This window comes from Pinus tabuliformis, chromosome 8, assembly GCF_031772625.1.
Source record: "Pinus tabuliformis cultivar Carrire ecotype Pingquan chromosome 8, CPIR1, whole genome shotgun sequence".
NCBI lineage: Eukaryota > Viridiplantae > Streptophyta > Pinopsida > Pinales > Pinaceae > Pinus > Pinus tabuliformis.
Genome location: NC_142294.1, coordinates 114,985,828 through 115,003,933, shown reverse-complemented (window position 1 = coordinate 115,003,933; position 18,106 = coordinate 114,985,828). Strand labels below are relative to the sequence as shown.

The 18,106-nt window shown below is 40.1% G+C and overlaps 1 protein-coding gene across 1 annotated transcript in view; it reads left to right on the top strand.

Moving 5' to 3' along the window:
- Window positions 1-11,733, top strand: part of LOC149234392 (uncharacterized) — a 404,784-nt gene extending 393,051 nt beyond the window's left edge. Inside the window, exon 11 of the mRNA XM_089371822.1 lies at window positions 11,317-11,733. Coding sequence (XP_089227948.1) covers window positions 11,317-11,473 — 157 coding nt within the window. The 3' untranslated portion in view covers window positions 11,474-11,733. The remainder of the gene's footprint in view (window positions 1-11,316) is intronic.
- Window positions 11,734-18,106: the final 6,373 nt, after the last annotated feature.

The following is an 18,106-nucleotide window of genomic DNA, read 5'->3' as shown; positions in this document are numbered from 1 at the left end:
GGAACCACCTTTTTAGGGCATATATCGACAAAGTTGTGATCCATAATAGCATCTCGGATCACCCCCGCCAAAGGGTCGATTTTCCTGGAATGTCCCCAGACTTCATCCAAGCCAACCGTACAATTTAAATCCCCCACGATGATGAGGGATACCAGCTCCAATATCCCTGATGAAAACAACTTGTCCCAGAAAACAACCCTATTCTTATATGGGGCATACATATTGAGAATATGGATGCGCCCCATCAGGCCTCGGATATGTCCTTCAAGCAGAATACCAGCAAAACATGAAAAGGCCCTGACCTTGACCCATCGAGGGTCCCATAGGGCCACAAGACCACCTGATAGACCAGCAGCAGCCGTGGCAGCCATATGCCATTCCGGGAACATTTTCTAGAAATATTGAATCACATGTGGAACCAAATGCATGGTTTCTTGTAGGAGAATGATATATGGACGAACAGAGAGAAAAAGTTGTTTGAGGGCCAGAAATTTCAAGGCAGCCCCCAGTCCCCGAATGTTGAGAGATAGGATGAAAGTCATGTCAACCCCTGTGTGGGCATCTGTGCTCCAAGGGCCCGAGAAGAAGGTATATCAGCAATAGGAACCTCAACAAGGAAACGATCGATAGGGGAATTAAGAGGGATAGGCCTGGGTCGCCCACGGAAATGTCGACTGCCACGATTTTGCTTTCGTTGGAAAGTGATATTGCCGGCGGAGTTAGGGCTGACGTGGGGGGAAGAGGAGGCAGGTGGTTTATGTATAGTGAGAGAGTGTAGATCCAAGGTCTTTCTCTGAAGAAGAAAGTCCAGGTCACTACCAACAAAATTTGTGGGGGAGGCGAGTGGCGAGTTAGGCGGTGTAAGGCTATGCCTAGGCCCCTGGGATTGATGAGGGAAACGTGAGGGTGACAGAGCAGGTATGTATGTAATATACGAGGATGAGGGTGCATCATGTGTTGATTTGGGGTAGCATCGAATGTGCTCTAGCCGTGAAAATTGGTGGAGAGGCTAAAGCACATGAGATCTCCAAGAACCATAAATGGTTTGGGAAATTTGGGTAGATTCTAACCGGTTTGGGAGATATTAAAATAATTAATATTTTTAATGGAGATCCTAAGTCTAAACTTAAGAAAAATAAAATATTAATGGGTATTAATATACAACTGGGTTAGAAGGGTCCAAAAGTCATGGATCAAGCCAAATCTAATCTTAGCCGTTGATTAGAGATTTAATCTCGGCCGTTGATGGACCAACGAGAAAAGTATATGAAGAGGCTTGAGGGCCAGTTGGAGGAAACATTGAGGGAGACCAGTCAGTTCAATTTCTGGAGCGGGGTTAGCTGAGAAATTCAAACTAGTGGTCTTGAGAGCAACAGGAGGCAGCAAGTGCGTAACAGAGAGTCGGGAGCAGCACCAAAAGATCAGCGCAGAGGTTGGAGAGGCAGACGCAGAGGCAGCAGTAGATTGCGTAGTCACTGGAGGGCTTGCATGGGTGACGCAAAGAGGCCTAGTGCTGACACAAAGAGGCAGGGGATGACATAGAGGTCAGCCAGGCTGACACTGAGACTGAGAGAAGTGCTAGAGAATTTTTCTCTCTATTGGGTAAGCCAGTTTGGCACACTGTTGTACTGAAGAATTGTTGAATAATAAAATACTCCCTTGCTGCACTGGTTTTCCCACATTGGGTTTTTTCGGGGACTGTTGTCCAAAATATCTATGTCGATGTGTTGATTCTTGTGCATGTGTTTGTTTCTGTATTTGTAGGAATTCACAGGGTAAGTTCCTCAGACAGAACACCAAAGGACACTGCTCACAAATAGATCACAGATCAATACACCAGTGTTCTTGATGTGGTTAAAACCCTCAAAGAGGGAAACAATCCACGGCCTAAGCCAATGCGGCCACTTCAGGCAATTTATTAATAACAGAATGAAAATTTACATAAGCTTCTCTCATGAACGGTTACCCTACAAATGACCCTCCATGCTCTTTAAATAGAGATCATGGACCAATCGGGTGTTAAGCCACGGATCAAGCGTTGGTAATACCGAGGAGAGAATGAACCATCGGATCACTTCATGTCTAGAACATATCGTGACCATCGGATTGTAAGTTACAAATGTACATAGTAAAGAAACACACTTTACCTAACTTTACACTAGACCAATTTATACTTAACTATTTCCTATGTGTCGGAATATCCTAACATCTCCCCTTAAGAACAACTTGGGATAGGATTGGAGGATGTACAAATATGACACAATAGGAGAAGGGAGGAGGCATTAGAGCCTACCCCCCTTAGTGACAACTTCTTGAACTCCAACCGTAAATCGAAGTTTAGTAAACTTCGCCTTTGTGAGAGCCTTTGTAAAGATGTCTGCAACTTGATCATTGGTTGAACAATATTGCACTTCAACAACATGGTCATGAATGAGCTTTTCGATGAAGTGCATGTGTAGTTCAATGTGTTTGTTGCGTTGATGTTGGACTGGATCTTTGCATAGTTGAATAGCACTTTGATTATCACACCAAAGTGTAGTCGGATGCTGTTGTTGAAAGCCAAACTCTAACAGCATCTGATGAAGCCACAGGGCTTCCTTACTAGCTTCTACGGCGCCACGATACTTTGCTTCTGCTGAAGAAAGAGAAATGGCACTTTGTTTCTTGCAAGCCCATGTAATAGGTCCATAACCAAGAGTGAAGACATAACCTGTAATAGACTTCCGATCATCATGGTCACCAACCCAAACGAAATCAGTGAAACCAACCAATAGAGGAGATGCTTTTGCACTGTAATGAATCCCAAACTGAACTGTAACTCGAACATAACAAAGTATTCTTTTAGCTGCTTTCCAATGACTTTCATGTGGGTTTTGCATAAACCGAGCAATATGGCCAACAACAAAGGAAAGATCAGGACGAGTATAGGTCAGATACAAAAGTTTTCCTACAAGCTGACAGTATAAGGTAGCATCAACTTCAGGGGAAGTACAAGTGACTGAAAGTTTGGCTCCAAACTGAAAGGGAGAAGGCGCTGGCTTACAGTGTTCCATGTGAAAGTGGTGTAGAAGATCACAGGCATACTTGGACTGTGAGAGGAAATACCTTCCTTGGTTTGCAAGACTTGAAGACCAAGAAAATAGTGCAAGTGTCCTAAGTCTGTCATTTCAAACTTCTTTTTAAGGTTGGACTTCACATGGTTTATAAGGTTGGGATCACTACCAGTAAGGATAAGATCATCAACATAAAGAACAAGAATGATAAGAGACTTACCCACTTTCTTGGTGTAGATAGTATTGTTAGAATGACACCTAAAAAAACCAATATCTAAAAGAAAGCTATCCATTTTGGCATACTAAGCCCTAGGGGCTTGCTTGAGACCATAAATGGATTTCTTAAGCCGACATACAAGGCTAGAGTCTGTTTGTATAAATCTAGTAGGTTGTTCCATATAGATTTCTTCATTCGAGTCCCCATGCAAGAAGGTAGATTTAACACCCATCTGATGGACTTCCCATTTGAAAGAGGCAGCAAGGGAAAGAACAAGGCGGATAGAGTTCATTTTGGCAACAAGGGGAAGGTTTCAGTATAGTCAATGCCTTCAACTTGTGAAAAACCCTTAGCAACAAGATGAGCTTTATGTTTATCAACTTTTCCAACTGGTCCATACTTGGTTCTATAAACCCATTTGCATCTCAGAATTTATCTTAATGTTTATTGAAGGAATTTCATAAATAACTTATTGGAAAATAAGTAGGTAAACTAAATCAGTTGTTGCAGTGATAGAATTTTCACATCATGTGACGAATAAGGGGCCGAAAGTCATGGCGGGGAGGAGTGATTCCTTGAGGGGCATTTAGAATATGCAGGGATGGAATATATTCGACAGGGATGTCTGACTTATCAGAGGACAAAGGGGATGAAGGAACAGTGTTGGGCGAGGAGCCATAATTCGAGGATCTGTTAATGTTGGAATTTCTAGGTTTAACTGGTTAGAAATTCTTCCCGTACTATCTGATTTATTTCTTCCTACTTGTTCAATACTTAACAAGTTATTTACCATGTAAATACTGAAAATAAATACAAGTACAATATCAATACATACAGATCATCAAATGAAAGTAAACAAGCACACAAGTGACACCGTTGTTTTTGGACTAATGTCCACGAAAAACCTAATGCGGGAAAACCAGTGCAACTATTCAGAGGGTTTTATTATTATGCAGTTTTCAGAATACAATCTGGGTGCCAGAATTGTCTCACCCAAGAGAGAATGCCCTCGGCAGTAGTACCTTTCAATCAGAGACAGATATTCCAGCGAAATCATGGATGAACGATCCCACATCAACAATACAACTTCTGCTGCTCTGTGTCACTTTGATAGGGACTACGTCACCCTATCTGGCTCTCCAGCTCTTAGTTTGTCCTATGAAATTCTCCCAACACTGCCTCTAGGGCCTACGTCAGCCTCTTTGGCCTAACGTCAACCTCTCTAGGTTCTGCATCAGCTTTTGGAGCCTCTGCGTCAGCCCCTGGACCCTCTTCGTCTCACATGCTGCCCCTCTCTGGATCTGCCTAGCTCTTGGATGCCTCTACGTGGCCTCTAGCTGGCTATGCGTCCCTCTCCCGGCTCTGTGCTGATCCTCCTGGTACTGACTCTGCCTCTCTGCTATATATTCACTGCCCCTCAGCTGCAACTCAGATCACTCACTCAATTTCCTCAGCAAACCCTACCCCAGAAAATCGAGTTCTTGATCTCTCTTGGTGTGTCCTCCAACTGACCCTCAAGCCTCCTCTTATACTTTTCTCGTTGGTCCATCAACGACCGAGATTAAATCTCTAATCAACGGCTAAGATTAGATTTGGCTTGATCCATGACTTTTGGACCCTTCTAACTCAGTTTTATATTAATACCCATTAATATTTTATTTTTCCTAAGTTTACACTTAGGAACTCCATTAAAAATATTAATTATTTTAATATCTCCCAAACCGGTTAGAATCTGCCCAAACCATTTCTGGGTCTTGGAGATCTCATGTGCTTTAGCCTCCACCAATTTTCATGGCTAGAGCACATTCGATGCTACCCCAAATCAACACTCCCTCTTAGCGAGGACTGTGCTCAAGTAATACTCCTCCATGAGTATCACCTTGATCATCCAACATCGGTCCCTGTGTTGATGCTAGGCCTCCTTGCCCGATATCCTCTGCATTGCTGCATCCTGTATTGTTGCCCATGGCTTTGCCACTACCACTGCTCCATCTGTACAGCAACCCCCTCTACATCCGTGTTGTTGCCCATGGCCTTGCCACTGCCACTGCTGCATCTGCATTGCATCCCCTCTCATCATGCTGCATTGTGGTGCCCATAGCACTGCCACTGCTAACCCCTGCACTGCAACTCAGTTACTGAGAAGTAAGTAACTGATCTCCCAATTCTGACATCTCTGTCAGGCTAGAAACACTCCCCATATTGAAGCTCCTTCTGTTGCTGACAAGTGCTCCCTCTACTGACCACTGCGTTGCTGCAACAACTCCGTGCATCTCACACTGTTGCCTCACGCTGTCCCGGGACTTCTGCACTGTAGCTCCCTCTGTCACTCCATCTGCATCCGTCTCTACCGACATCTGCAATCCTGCTACTCCTCTTCGGGGCTCTCGTAGCAATGTATAATCCAAGAGGTTGGGTACCTCGAGGATCTTGCCCCTCATCGCCTATAGTCTGTCTGACTATAGCTCGATGTCTCCCCACTTCCTCTCAAGTGGCGCATGAGCACTCATGGCATAGTCGTCATCTGTCTCCACTTCTTTCTCCGCTCTCGCTGGCGCTGCCTTGGTCTCAAAATCCTCTCCCTTACTCTTCTTCCTTCGACATTGGTTCGCATAGTGACCCAGTTCCCCACAATGGAAGCATTTGACCTTAGAGAGGTCCTTCTTCTTTCTCTTCTCTTGCTTTCCCGTAGATGCGAGAGTCACATTTTCTTCTTCCTCCTTGATTCTACCCCTTTTTTGCTACTCCCCGCCTTGGTCACTCATCTGATCTCTTCCTGACGAAGAGCCACCCACAGCTCCTCCCAATTTAGAAGGCTTGTACTGCCCAGTATGCTCTAGACAAATACCTCCCAATCTTCTGACACTGCGTTCAATGCGGTCCTCACCATTAGTTCCTGATCTGGCATGGCCCCTATGGAAGTTAGCTGATCACGGATCTCCTTCAATCCACCGAGGAAAACATCTATCTACTCTCCCTTCTGCATCTAGTATGACCACCACTGGTTTTCAAGTAACATCTTCCTCTACACGGAAGTATGCTGGTACAATTTCTTCAGGGCTCCCACATTTCATTCGCTGTGTCCTTCTCGGCAATATGTGGCACCACATGGTCCTTGATCCCATCAAGGATGATGCACTTTTCCTTGGCCATTGCCTCCTCATACTTCTCATTTTCAGCTAGGTCAACTGGGATCACTATCGTTTTCAAGGCGAAGTGCTTGATGCGATACCTGTCTAGAATGGACAAGATCCTGGCCTTCCAGACTACGAAGTTGGAAGCTCCCTCCAGTGTATCATGATCTCTCAGCCCATTCACTGCCATCTTGCTGCTCTTCTTTCGACTCTTCTGAGTCTCTTTACTTCCCATCTGGAAGTCCTCGGTTCGACTCCCTCTGAGTCTTGATTTCCTTACTGGAAATCCTTCCTCCTTGGTCATGCCCTGTTAGGTACTGTTCTAACCACAGTTCCCACCAGCTCCACTCTGCAAATTATCCATAGCCCCCTATACCTCAGCAACATGAAGAACTAAGCCGTTAGGCTCTGCGCAATCCTGACACCGACAAAATTCTGCACCTCCTGGTTACAGCGTCAATCCTTCCTGGCTAAGAAAGATGATCAGGCACTGCGTAGGTTAGGTCTGCTCCTCTCTGCCACTGTGCTGATCCTCCTCCTTTCTCGAATTGATGACGCAAGCACTTTGCGTCACCCCTTCCTTGCTGCTTTCTGCTAGGAACAACTTTTGTCACTCGGAACAACTGTTTTCTGCTGCTACTGCTCTGCTCGATTGATGCCTTCAGTTATCCTGTGATCTGCAACCACACTCTGATACCATGTTGGAATTTCTAAGTTTAACCCGTTAGAATTTTTCCTGTACTATCTGATTTCCTTCTTCCTACTTGTTCAATTACTTAACAAGTTATTTACCATGTAACTACTGAAAATAAATACAAGTACAGTATCAACACATACAGATCATCAACTGAAAGTAAACAAGAACACAAGTGACACCGTTGTTTTTGGACTAATGCAGGAAAACCGATGCAACTATTTAGAGGGAAAACCCTATGCAGGAAAACAGGTGTAGCTATTCAGAGGGTTTTATTATTATGCAATTTTCAGAATACAACCTCGGTGCCAGAATTGGCTCACCCAACAGAGAATTCCCTCAGCAGTAGTACCTCTCAGTCAGAGACAGATATTCTGGCTAATCACCAGATGAACGATCCCACAGTAACAATACAACTTTTTCCGTTTGCGTCACTCTGATAGGGACTGCGTCACCCTATTCGGCTCTCCAGCTCTCAGTTTGTCCCACGAAATTCTCCCAGAGCTGCCCCTAGGGCATGTGTCAGCCTCTCTAGCCCAACGTCAACCTCTCTGGGCTCTACATCAGCTTCTGGAGCCTCTGTGTCAGCGCCTAGACCCTCTGTGTCTCACATGTTGGCCCTCTCTGGATTTGCGCAGCTCCTAGTTGCCTCTTCATGGCCTCTAGTTGGCTCTGCGTCCCTCTCCCGGCTCTACGCTGATCCTCCTGGTACTAACTCTGCCTCCCTGCTATGCATTCACAGCGCCTCGGTTGCAACTCAAAGCACTCACTCAATTTCCTCAGCAACCTGCCCCAGACAATCGAGTTCTTAATCTCTCTTGGTGTGTCCTCCAACTGACCCTCAAGCCTCCTCTTATACTTTTCTCGTTGGTCCATCAACGGCTGAGATTAAATCTCTAATCAACGGCTAAGAGTAGATTTGGCTTGATCCATGACTTTTGGACCCATCTAACCTAGTTTTATATTAATACCCATTAAAATTTTATTTTTGGTAAGTTTAGATTTAGGAACTCCATTAAAAATATTAATTATTTAATATCTCCCAAACTGGTTAGAATCTACCCAAACCATTTATGGGTCTTGGAGATGTCATGTGCTTTAGCCTCTCCACCAATTTTCATGGCTAGAGCACATCCGATGCTACCCCAAATCAACAGTTAACAGGGGGATGAATAGAAAAAGGGGCATGTGGAATACCTGATTTTCGCCGAGAAGCATTTCCATGTTGAGGCGCCATACGATTGTGCTCTGGAGGACCATCCCCATATTGTGACAGCTCCAACGCACCAAAACAATTGCAACCATGAGAATGATCACTACCACCCAAGCGATGAGGGCAATGAGCCAAAAGGTGCTCAGTGCAGTTATAGTTTAAACACTAGAAAGATACTCCACAGAAATCCAACGTTGTGACAAATGAGTCTCCCCCCAATGCAATTCGATATGATCTGGAAAGCCACTCCTATATTCCTTCTCAATCAGAATCCAGGCGACTCTTTTATCTGAAGCCCCCAAACACCGTAGATCAACATTTACAAACTTATCGATGGCATTTCTGATATCCATGAAGACTTGCTTTGTCTAGAATTCTATAGGCAACCCTAGTAGCTTTACCCAAAAATTAGTTTGTTTTGTGGCGTGTCTTTAAGAGGATTAAACCCAATGTACCAGGAGTGAAGTGCCAAAAAACTGCTGCCATTTATCCACGGAATGGCCTTAATTTTCATAAGGTCATCTTGGCTGTGAAAATGGAAATTGTACCAACCCCGCAGCGGCGTCACCACAGTCGGCATGTTTCCCAGCATGGATTTCCATTTTTTGTCAACCCAGATATGCATCTCAGCATCACTTAGCTCTGCAAAATGCCACCGACCGACGAGAGCATGCTTCTGCAAACTGGTAATATGATTGATCAACACTTTGTGGTCGAAAACCAAAGTAGGTGGTGGGTTGGTAGTCCTAATAGAATGTTGTCGATGCCTAGATCGCCGTCCAAAACTTGCGTGATTGACACCATGCAAATCGAGGGCCGCATGCACACCATCTGGCACAGGAACATCTCCTTGAATTGTGTGCCAAGTGTCTAGAGACCGGGTGCCACCTCGTCGATCCACCCCAGTTGATTGAAGTAAATGTGACTCAGCATCCATGGTGGCACGTATGAATGCCTCATGGGCAGACATGTCAGAGTCCAACACATCCATACCCCTGGTATGGAAAGGATAAACAAGACCAATACAATAAAAAAGAAATTTGCCGCATCAGGTAGAAAAGGAGTGTCAGAGTGGTAGATGGAAATAAATAGATGTACCAAAGAAAACCGCCAGAAATCTAGGGATCATACAAAACACACTCCACGAGGATGTAAGGCATACAGAGAATAAAGCTTGCATCAAGCATAAGGAAAGTACCGCCGCCGGTGCATAATCCAAAACAAGATAAAAAATGGTGCACGTAATATAAAAATAAGAAACCTGATATGGGTTGGAGTACGAGGATCCCAAATCACATGGACATCAGGGCTGGATGACAAGTATAATTTAATGGTGGTAGATCCAAGACCAAACCGAGAGTAAATACCACCCACCACCCCGTGGAAATTGAAAACCGCCGAAATATGCAGGATTCCGGCGCCGGGAAATTCAAGCCAGTTCAGAGCCGAAGGCAGTGAGAAACAGAGAACAGGAAAGACAACAAAAGGATCCCACGCCACAATGCTTGAGAGAAGAGAGGACTAAAGATCTTCACAGCAACAACAGCCCATGCAAGTCCACCATCTATTACAAATGTGAAAACCAAAATATTTGCATGGCCGGGAGATAATGAAAGAGTTTATCCACTGATGCCAAAGTGAGTGAAAACTATTTGGATACAGGCAAGAACCCTCCCCGAAAGAGACTTGTGGACAAACAAGCTCAAAAATTTCTCAAAAATTTCAGTCCCGAAAGGCATTTGAACGCTTGGACAGGGGGGGAGTATGAGTCATAAAGATACAAAAAAGGATGTATATCGCGATAGAAATTAACATCAGAATGTGAAGGAATTCCGACTGAAGAAACCCGAAAGGGAACATGCTATTCATGCCCAGAGAGTAGTACAGAACCGTACAACTCCCATGAAATAAAAGACAGAGCAAGTAAAAAACCAGGTCCCACAACACATAAAGAAAACAATCCCAGTAAAGGTAGGCTCAGGCGAGGAAGGAGCTAAACACCAAGAAAACCCATAACAAACAGAAACTGTCCATAGAAATCTCCATCAAATAGACGAGAAGACGAACCTGTGTTGATTGTTGATGTTTTACTTTGTCTCCATTGCTTCCTTCTGCACACAGTAATCCACCTGTTTGCCCATATTAGATCAGACTCAATGCTTCGATTTCAGTGTTTTGCCGCTGGAGTGGACCCAGCAGGTATGGTTCAGAAGAAGTAGCGTTTAATTAAAACAAAGAGACAACCAAAAAAAGGGCAATTACTGAAAAGCAGAGCAAAAGAGAAAACAGGGCCGGCCGGCAACGAAAACCCATAAAAATAAACCGAAGAGAGGACTCGCCAAACACCTTTTGTTGTACATATAATGTATCTATTATGTAGGAATGTATATAATTCAAGAGGAAAGAGAATTGCAGGTTTCGGTCTTTTATCTTCTAGGAAAACTACAAATTCGTTATCATGCTCTTAACTGTGGGAGGTATTTCTAAACGTATACCAAAAGTTCCACAATCTAAAGAACTTTGGCTGTCAATGGATTGTCAACCATTTTTTCCCTTTTAGGGAAGGGTTTGTTGAGAAGCTGGGAGTGTTTATCGCGAGAGGGTTCACAAGAAAAGAAAAGCACTGAATACATCAACTAGATGAAGAGGCAATATGTCCGATAGGCTATCTTTAGCCTCATGGATGTTAAAATAATTTTCTCTCATTCTTGTCAATGGATTTGAAATGCAAACTTGAATGATTTCTTTGGAAGTGTATCATGTATTTCACTAATGCATCGTTAATCTGTGTTCTTACAACTAATGCATCGTTAACATGTATTCTTAGCGAAGGCATTTTATCTTAGTTATAATATTGAATAAGGCAATAGCATGGATTGGCTTTAGTCAAAATTAACTGTACTTATGATAGAGAAGGTATTTTCTGTTCGCTTGTTTTCGTTAGATTTACTGGTGACGTCATTGGGATGTCAATTGCATGACTTATTGCATCCTACATATTACAGGTCAAAGCTCTTGTGGCTTGATGCCTTTCAAAAACTCAACAACATATTGACTGCAAAAGAGTTATCTGATCTCCAGGAGGTTATGCGTGATAAAGAATTACGACTGAGAACAGATATTTACGAAATTCTTTTGGAAGATGAGACTAGAGTTTCATAATGTTGGAAAAATGCTATAGAATTTTTATGAGCTTTGTTGAATTGTACAAATAGAATTATCCTTTCAATTTGTATATTGTACTTCTATAGAAGTTTATGTTGGTTAGTGAATCTCTTCTGAAAGCAAATCATGGAGTTGGTTACCATGGACAGGAGTCACGGAGACAACTCCATGTCAGAGAGCCACGCTTACCTATAATCTGTACATTTTGCGTTTGAATAACAGATCATATCAATAGCAGAATTGCTCCGCTTTCAAGATATGGTTGAAGTTGTCAATTTTCGCGTGTCCACTTTACAAACTTTTAGATAGCTTTTCTTCTTCCCGTAGGGCTAAATCTTTTGAATATGCGAATTTATCCTGAACTTGTCTATTGTCTATATTTGTTTCCTTTGCATGAATCGGTATGGTTTCGTCGCGCAATTCCGATAATTCCCCAAGGGAAAGTGCATTTAGCAGATTGGCAAAGCGCAACTGCATATGATTAGGAAGGTGAGTTGGGTATTATTCACAAAACAACTGTTTGTATCCATTGATCAAATTAGTTTAAAAGAACAATGCTACAATGGCAATTTATTATTATTTTTATTATTGAATATTGTAATCATCTGAACATATATAACTCTATACAAAGTTTGCTTCCCTAAAACTTGCGTTGTGCTTGATCTTTATAGTTTGGAACTGAGAAATATATATAATCTATAATTTTGTACTACCCACAGAGATGCCATATTCTTCGAGTCCAAAAGTTAATATTTACTGCAAAAGTGATTTGTTTCTAAGATTTATTAGAAGTGCTTAATAGTTAAGGTTTTCGTGTAATTGGAGATCGATCTATTTACTTTGAAAGTGAGTTATTTCTAAGATTTATTAGAAGTGCTTAATAGTTAAGGTTTTCGTGTAATTGGAGATCGATCTCTTTACTTTGAAAGTGATTTGTTTCTAAAATTTATTAGAAGTGCTTAATAGTTATGGTTTTCATGTAATTAGTGATTTGTTTCTAAGATTTATTAGAAGTGCTTAATAGTTATGGTTTTCGTGCAATTGGAGATCGATCATATTCACTGGAAAGTGATTTGTTTGTAAAATTTATTAGAAGTGCTTAATAGTTATGGTTTTCATGTAATTGGAGATCGATTATATATGATTGACCATATTTAGTTGTCAAGTACATATGACATTTTAGAGATGATTTATTTTACAACTTTGCCTAATTTTATCAAATGGTTTTTTATTTTTTTGCATTGTCCAAAAAGTTTGCATCTCGAAGTGTTTGATCTCTCTTTCTATGGTTTTCGTGCAATTGGAGATCGATCATATTCACTGGAAAGTGATTTGTTTGTAAAATTTATTAGAAGTGAAGTGCTTAATAGTTATGGCTTTCATGTAATTGGAGATCAATTATATATGATTGACCATATTTAGTTGTCAAGCACATATGAAATTTTAGAGATGATTTATTTAACAACTTTGCCTAATTTTATCAAATGGATTTTTATTTTTTTGCATTGTCCAAAAAGTTTGCATCTCAAAGTGTTTGATCTTTCTTTCTATGGTTTTCGTGCAATTGGAGATCGATCATATTCGCTGGAAAGTGATTTGTTTGTAAAATTTATTAGAAGTGCTTAATAGTTATGGTTTTCATGTAATTGGAGATCGATTATATATGATTGACCATATTTAGTTGTCAAGCACATATGACATTTTAGAGATGATTATTTAACAACTTTGCCTAATTTTATCAAATGATTTTTTTTTTTTTGTTTAATGCATTGTCCAAAAAGTTTGCATCTCAGAGTGTTTGATCTCTCTTTCTATGAATTGAACCAACTTTTAAAGCCCAATGTAACATAGCTTAGGTGTAAAGTGTTGACAATAGCTATTTTAATATATGCTTTAATAAATCAATCCAAATAAATTAAGATCCAAATTATTTTGAATTTTCTAGGCGTTTTGGGTTTTGTTTATATATATATATATATATATATATATATATATATATATATATATCAGTCTTTGAGGGACTACTTATATCTTGATGAATGAAACAATCTCTTTTTCCGAGGGGAATTTTCTACAATGGGTGAAAGCTCGGTGAAAGCTTGATGGAGCAATGCCCCTTGAAGGTAGAAGGTCCACGAGATGAACTTCTTTTCTTAGAGAAGCAATGGCGGGATATGAGGATTAAGCATTAACATTTCTTCCAACCATTTGAGGTACATCCAATTGAATATATATATATATATATATATATATATATATTCAATTGGATACATGCTCTTTACGCAATAAATGTGAGCGTCTAATTGAAAGTTTAAGGGAAAATTCATTAAATGAAAGTTATTTTTACTAATAAATGGTGAGAGAGAAAATTGTCTACTAATATTCCTTGCCAAATCTGCATTTGATTGCCTAATTACAAATGTCTCAAGCAAATTGCGCGAGTCTAAAATAAAATGATTTCTTTGGTGTTTTTTTTTTTTCAAATTGTGTACGCTATAAAATTTATAGAAGGAGAATAATCACTACAATAAAATTAGTAGTCAATTTGATTTTTATTTATATGTACTGTTCAAGCATGTTTAAAAAAAAAGGAATCAGAAAGTAACCAAATTAAAATGCCAAAACAATTTGTTCCATGCAATTCCAAAACAAATTCATACATAGAACTCGGTGGAAGTTTATAATTTTATTCATATGATGTCAATGCACATTTAACCATGAATATTATATCACATGAATATATTTAAATAAAATTTTAACTCCCCAAGAAACTTTGGTTTAGCTTGAAAAGTTAATTCGGACTTTTATTTAATCATGATGAAATTGAAGTATTTTTTAAACAAATATATATTTGGAATGCATTTTACCAAGTTCGTGATAGAAATGTGTTACAAACTAAAGATATGTTTACCTTAACAAATAATATAAACCTGTTTCCTTGTGCAGCATTTCCTCAAAGACAATATATACCTTCAATGTTAAGCATCAATCTTTCAAAGGCATTGACTGGAAATTTAAGAATAGTTTTTAATATTATTTTTTTTCCCTATCCTTCCTTTTTAAAAGGTTTTTAGACCATATGAAATATGGTTATATGCTATGATTATTTCAAAATAAATTTCTGAGTTTTGTGATGGCTCTTCTAGAGAAGGTTCAACCGTGACATCCACATGATCAAATTTAAAAACAAATCCAAAAATAAATCATCACTTTTATTTAACTTATTGCTCAATTAGAATCACAAAGGCAACTTGTGAATAGATGGAGTAGGCAAGATTCGTATTTGTATCATAAGTTATTAAGGCGTCATCTTCATAACTATAATAAAAAACCAAGTCACTTTAGCATAATAAAAATGCTAGACATATTCAAAGTAAAATAATCTTGAACATAATTCCTTTGCCATTTTCATTTATTTCAGCATGTGAAAGGGAGTTGTTAAAACCAATTATGCATTATGGCATGAACAAATACTCACTTTACAAGTTTGATAAATATATTTGCACTTTTCACCTTGCACATAGTGACCTTTAACTCAAATGGCCTCCACCTTTTCCCTGCTCCAATCCACCCTAAACAAAACTAAGGAAAGTAGTACACACAGCAAAATATTTGTCAATCCAAGCATTGATGTTGGAGTGTAAATTATCTAGTTGATGTGATAACATCCTCCCTCACTATTTTAATCCCCTCCCAATGTTTAATAAATCTAGGGTGCTTATCTTCCTAAGATTTAATATATCTAGTGTTAATTTGGATTTGGAAGATAGTAACATACGATTACCTCCATTTATTTCTACACTTGATGGTAGCATGACTCAACAAATGGGTATCGATCTATACTTTGGCTTCGGTATCCAATTGCATAGATCATCACAACAAATCTTTCTAGAAATTTACTAGTAGAAATTGAAATAATGTGTTTACTATGCTGATGCAGGAGCATCGGGACACCTCAATGAAAGAAAATTAGAGAAAAAGGACAGGTGGACAACAACATGGACAGCCAGGCCAACCACAACTGAATTCTGTTAAGGAACTAATTTTAGTTTAAAAAATCAGTTAAGACTGAACGTATATATAAAGAACTTCAAGATTCCTGAGTGAATCAAGAAGAAAAAAAAACACAGGAAAAACCTGTGCATAAGAGAGAGGGCAAAAATGTAGTCGCTGGAGAGTTCTTGATTAAGGCTGAGATGCTTTAGATTGTAATCCGAATTTGTTTATAATGAAAATGTGTCATTGTGAATTTCTGTTGGTGTATTTGTTTTTATTTTATTTGTCAAGCTCTTCCGGCAATGTTGTGATTGACAGCAAGGGCGCCGGCATGAATTCCAACTAATAAACCAGAGGCAAACGCTAGCGATCCCCAATAATAATCTTGTGAATCTCCACTATCTTCCTACTGACCTTCAAAATCAATTTCGATATGAGATCGCTGGTAGTCTGTGAGCGAATGTCGGCCGAGTAATAACGGTAGTGTGAATCTCTCATTTGTTCGATATTTCTCAGACTGGAAGAAGCCGAGGCAGATTCGCCTAAATCTTGGAGGGCTTTGAACAATCGGAAATCGAGGTTTTACATTTGGGTTTCATCTGAGCTGTGAGGGAGAGCGGTCACATGGTTCCGAGGGCCCGAGTGGTAGTGGCAACCGGTGGAAGAAGATCGAGCAGCCGCGATGCTGACGAGGAGCCAGTCGCTGTGAATGAACCTGCGCCAAAGTAAGATGCTGCCGAGGAATCGAAGCCTCCCTTCGATGAGGATGATAAGGGGGAGAGACTCGAGCCGGATGATAACATGTCTAAATCACATGGTGGCTCGAGTTATCAGGTCGATGAATACCAAGAAGGGTAATCATACTGGCCGGTTTTATGGAAGGGACTATGTCGTCTCCAATGGAGAGTTTGTTGCGAATCAGCTGATGGGTTTGGACAATACCTCATCTGGTACTGATCAGTTTTTCTCTGGATTACCCGCGCTTGTGACCTTGGAAAACGAGTGCAGGAAGTTGGGTATAAGTATTTGTAGCGACGTGGGAAAAGATGGCAGTGTAAAGATCCAGGAAGGTGGTGGTATTTCGGCACCTGTTGGTTCATCACCCGGAGAAGAGGATGACGAAGGTCCAAAGGTTGATGCACGCACGTGTGTGGACTGAGAATGAGCCGAACAAGCAGAAGAAAGTTGTGTGTGGATGAAGAAGATGAATCAGATGAAGAGTCGGGAAGCAGCGGCTTGGCGAGAGATGACTTTTCTTGTGGTTGGATCAGTAGGAAGTGCTGCGCAGTCATGTTGAGAAGATTGTCAAAAGTCTCACAATGGCTTCGTGGGCCCATAACCCACAGGTCCCAAGATCGGACTTGTAAAAATAATTCGGACTTGTAAAAATATTGAAAACGAAGAGACCGAGAATTCGTTTTCATCATATGCACTTTCATATCTAGAAATGCATAACTATGCCATTCTTATAATAATATATAAGAATATAATTTGAACAACATGAAATAATTTTGTTTTTGCCATTTCTAGGTCACTCACCTAATTTGATCAACATGGAATAAGTTTTTTTCCAACCTCGCTGTCACCTATTTATCTCTCAATGCTTGATCAAGTTTCGTATCTTTGTCCTGAGGATGAGTCACAATCTTTGTCCTGAGGATGAGTCACAATTGATGGCTCGAAATGTCGACACTAAATTTTTTTATGTGAGTGATTTGTAAGTGCCAAAACAAAATTACTCTTCTCACATAAGCCTACACTCTAAAAACATGGAATAAATTAAAACTCTATAGCAAGTAATAACACTATTGAAAAAAGATTTTTTGTAGAGAACCCACAATGGGAAAACTCTCAACATCCAATCAACAACATACTAATTATGCACCCCCGTATAGATAAAATCAAGATGAAAACATTCTCATTGGGATTTCATGCATTCCTACTTGTGCTAATTTATTTTGAAATATGTTTGATGCTTATGAGTCACACTTATGAGTCACACTCGTAATTTGAGATTATTGTGTTAAATTTCCACGAATTGTGGATATTATTTTCCTAACTGGTTAGTAGTTTATTTGTTTATGGAAAATACCAAATAATTCACTGATGCATTATTATTTTCCTAACTGGTTAGTAGTTTATTTGTTTATGGAAAATACCAAATAATTCACTGATGCATTCTTCACAAATAAAATAAGCTGCGGAAGATAAAATTCAGGAACTCATAAATAGATGCACACACTTTAAAATGACACCATACTTTTTGGACTAATGTCTTCACCATACTTTTTGGACTAATGTCTTCAGAAAAACCCTGAAGGGAAAACCGATGTAGTATATGAGCGTTTATTTTATTATTATGTAGTAAATTTGGAAAGTACAATAATTTGGATCCCAACTGGCAATCCTCCAAAAAATTATTGGAAAAATATCTAAGATAATTTTCTCCCTCTGCAATTTAACTCGGCCTCCACTGGCCTACTCGCACTCACTTACAATTCGACCTCTGTTAGAAATGCTCATTGTTGGCTTGGAATCACATGCACTTCTTGCAAACTAGCTCTAAGTGAGTCGTCTTGCCTCCCTCTGCCACTAGAAGTGACTCACTCTGCCTCTTGGATGATCTTCTAGTCC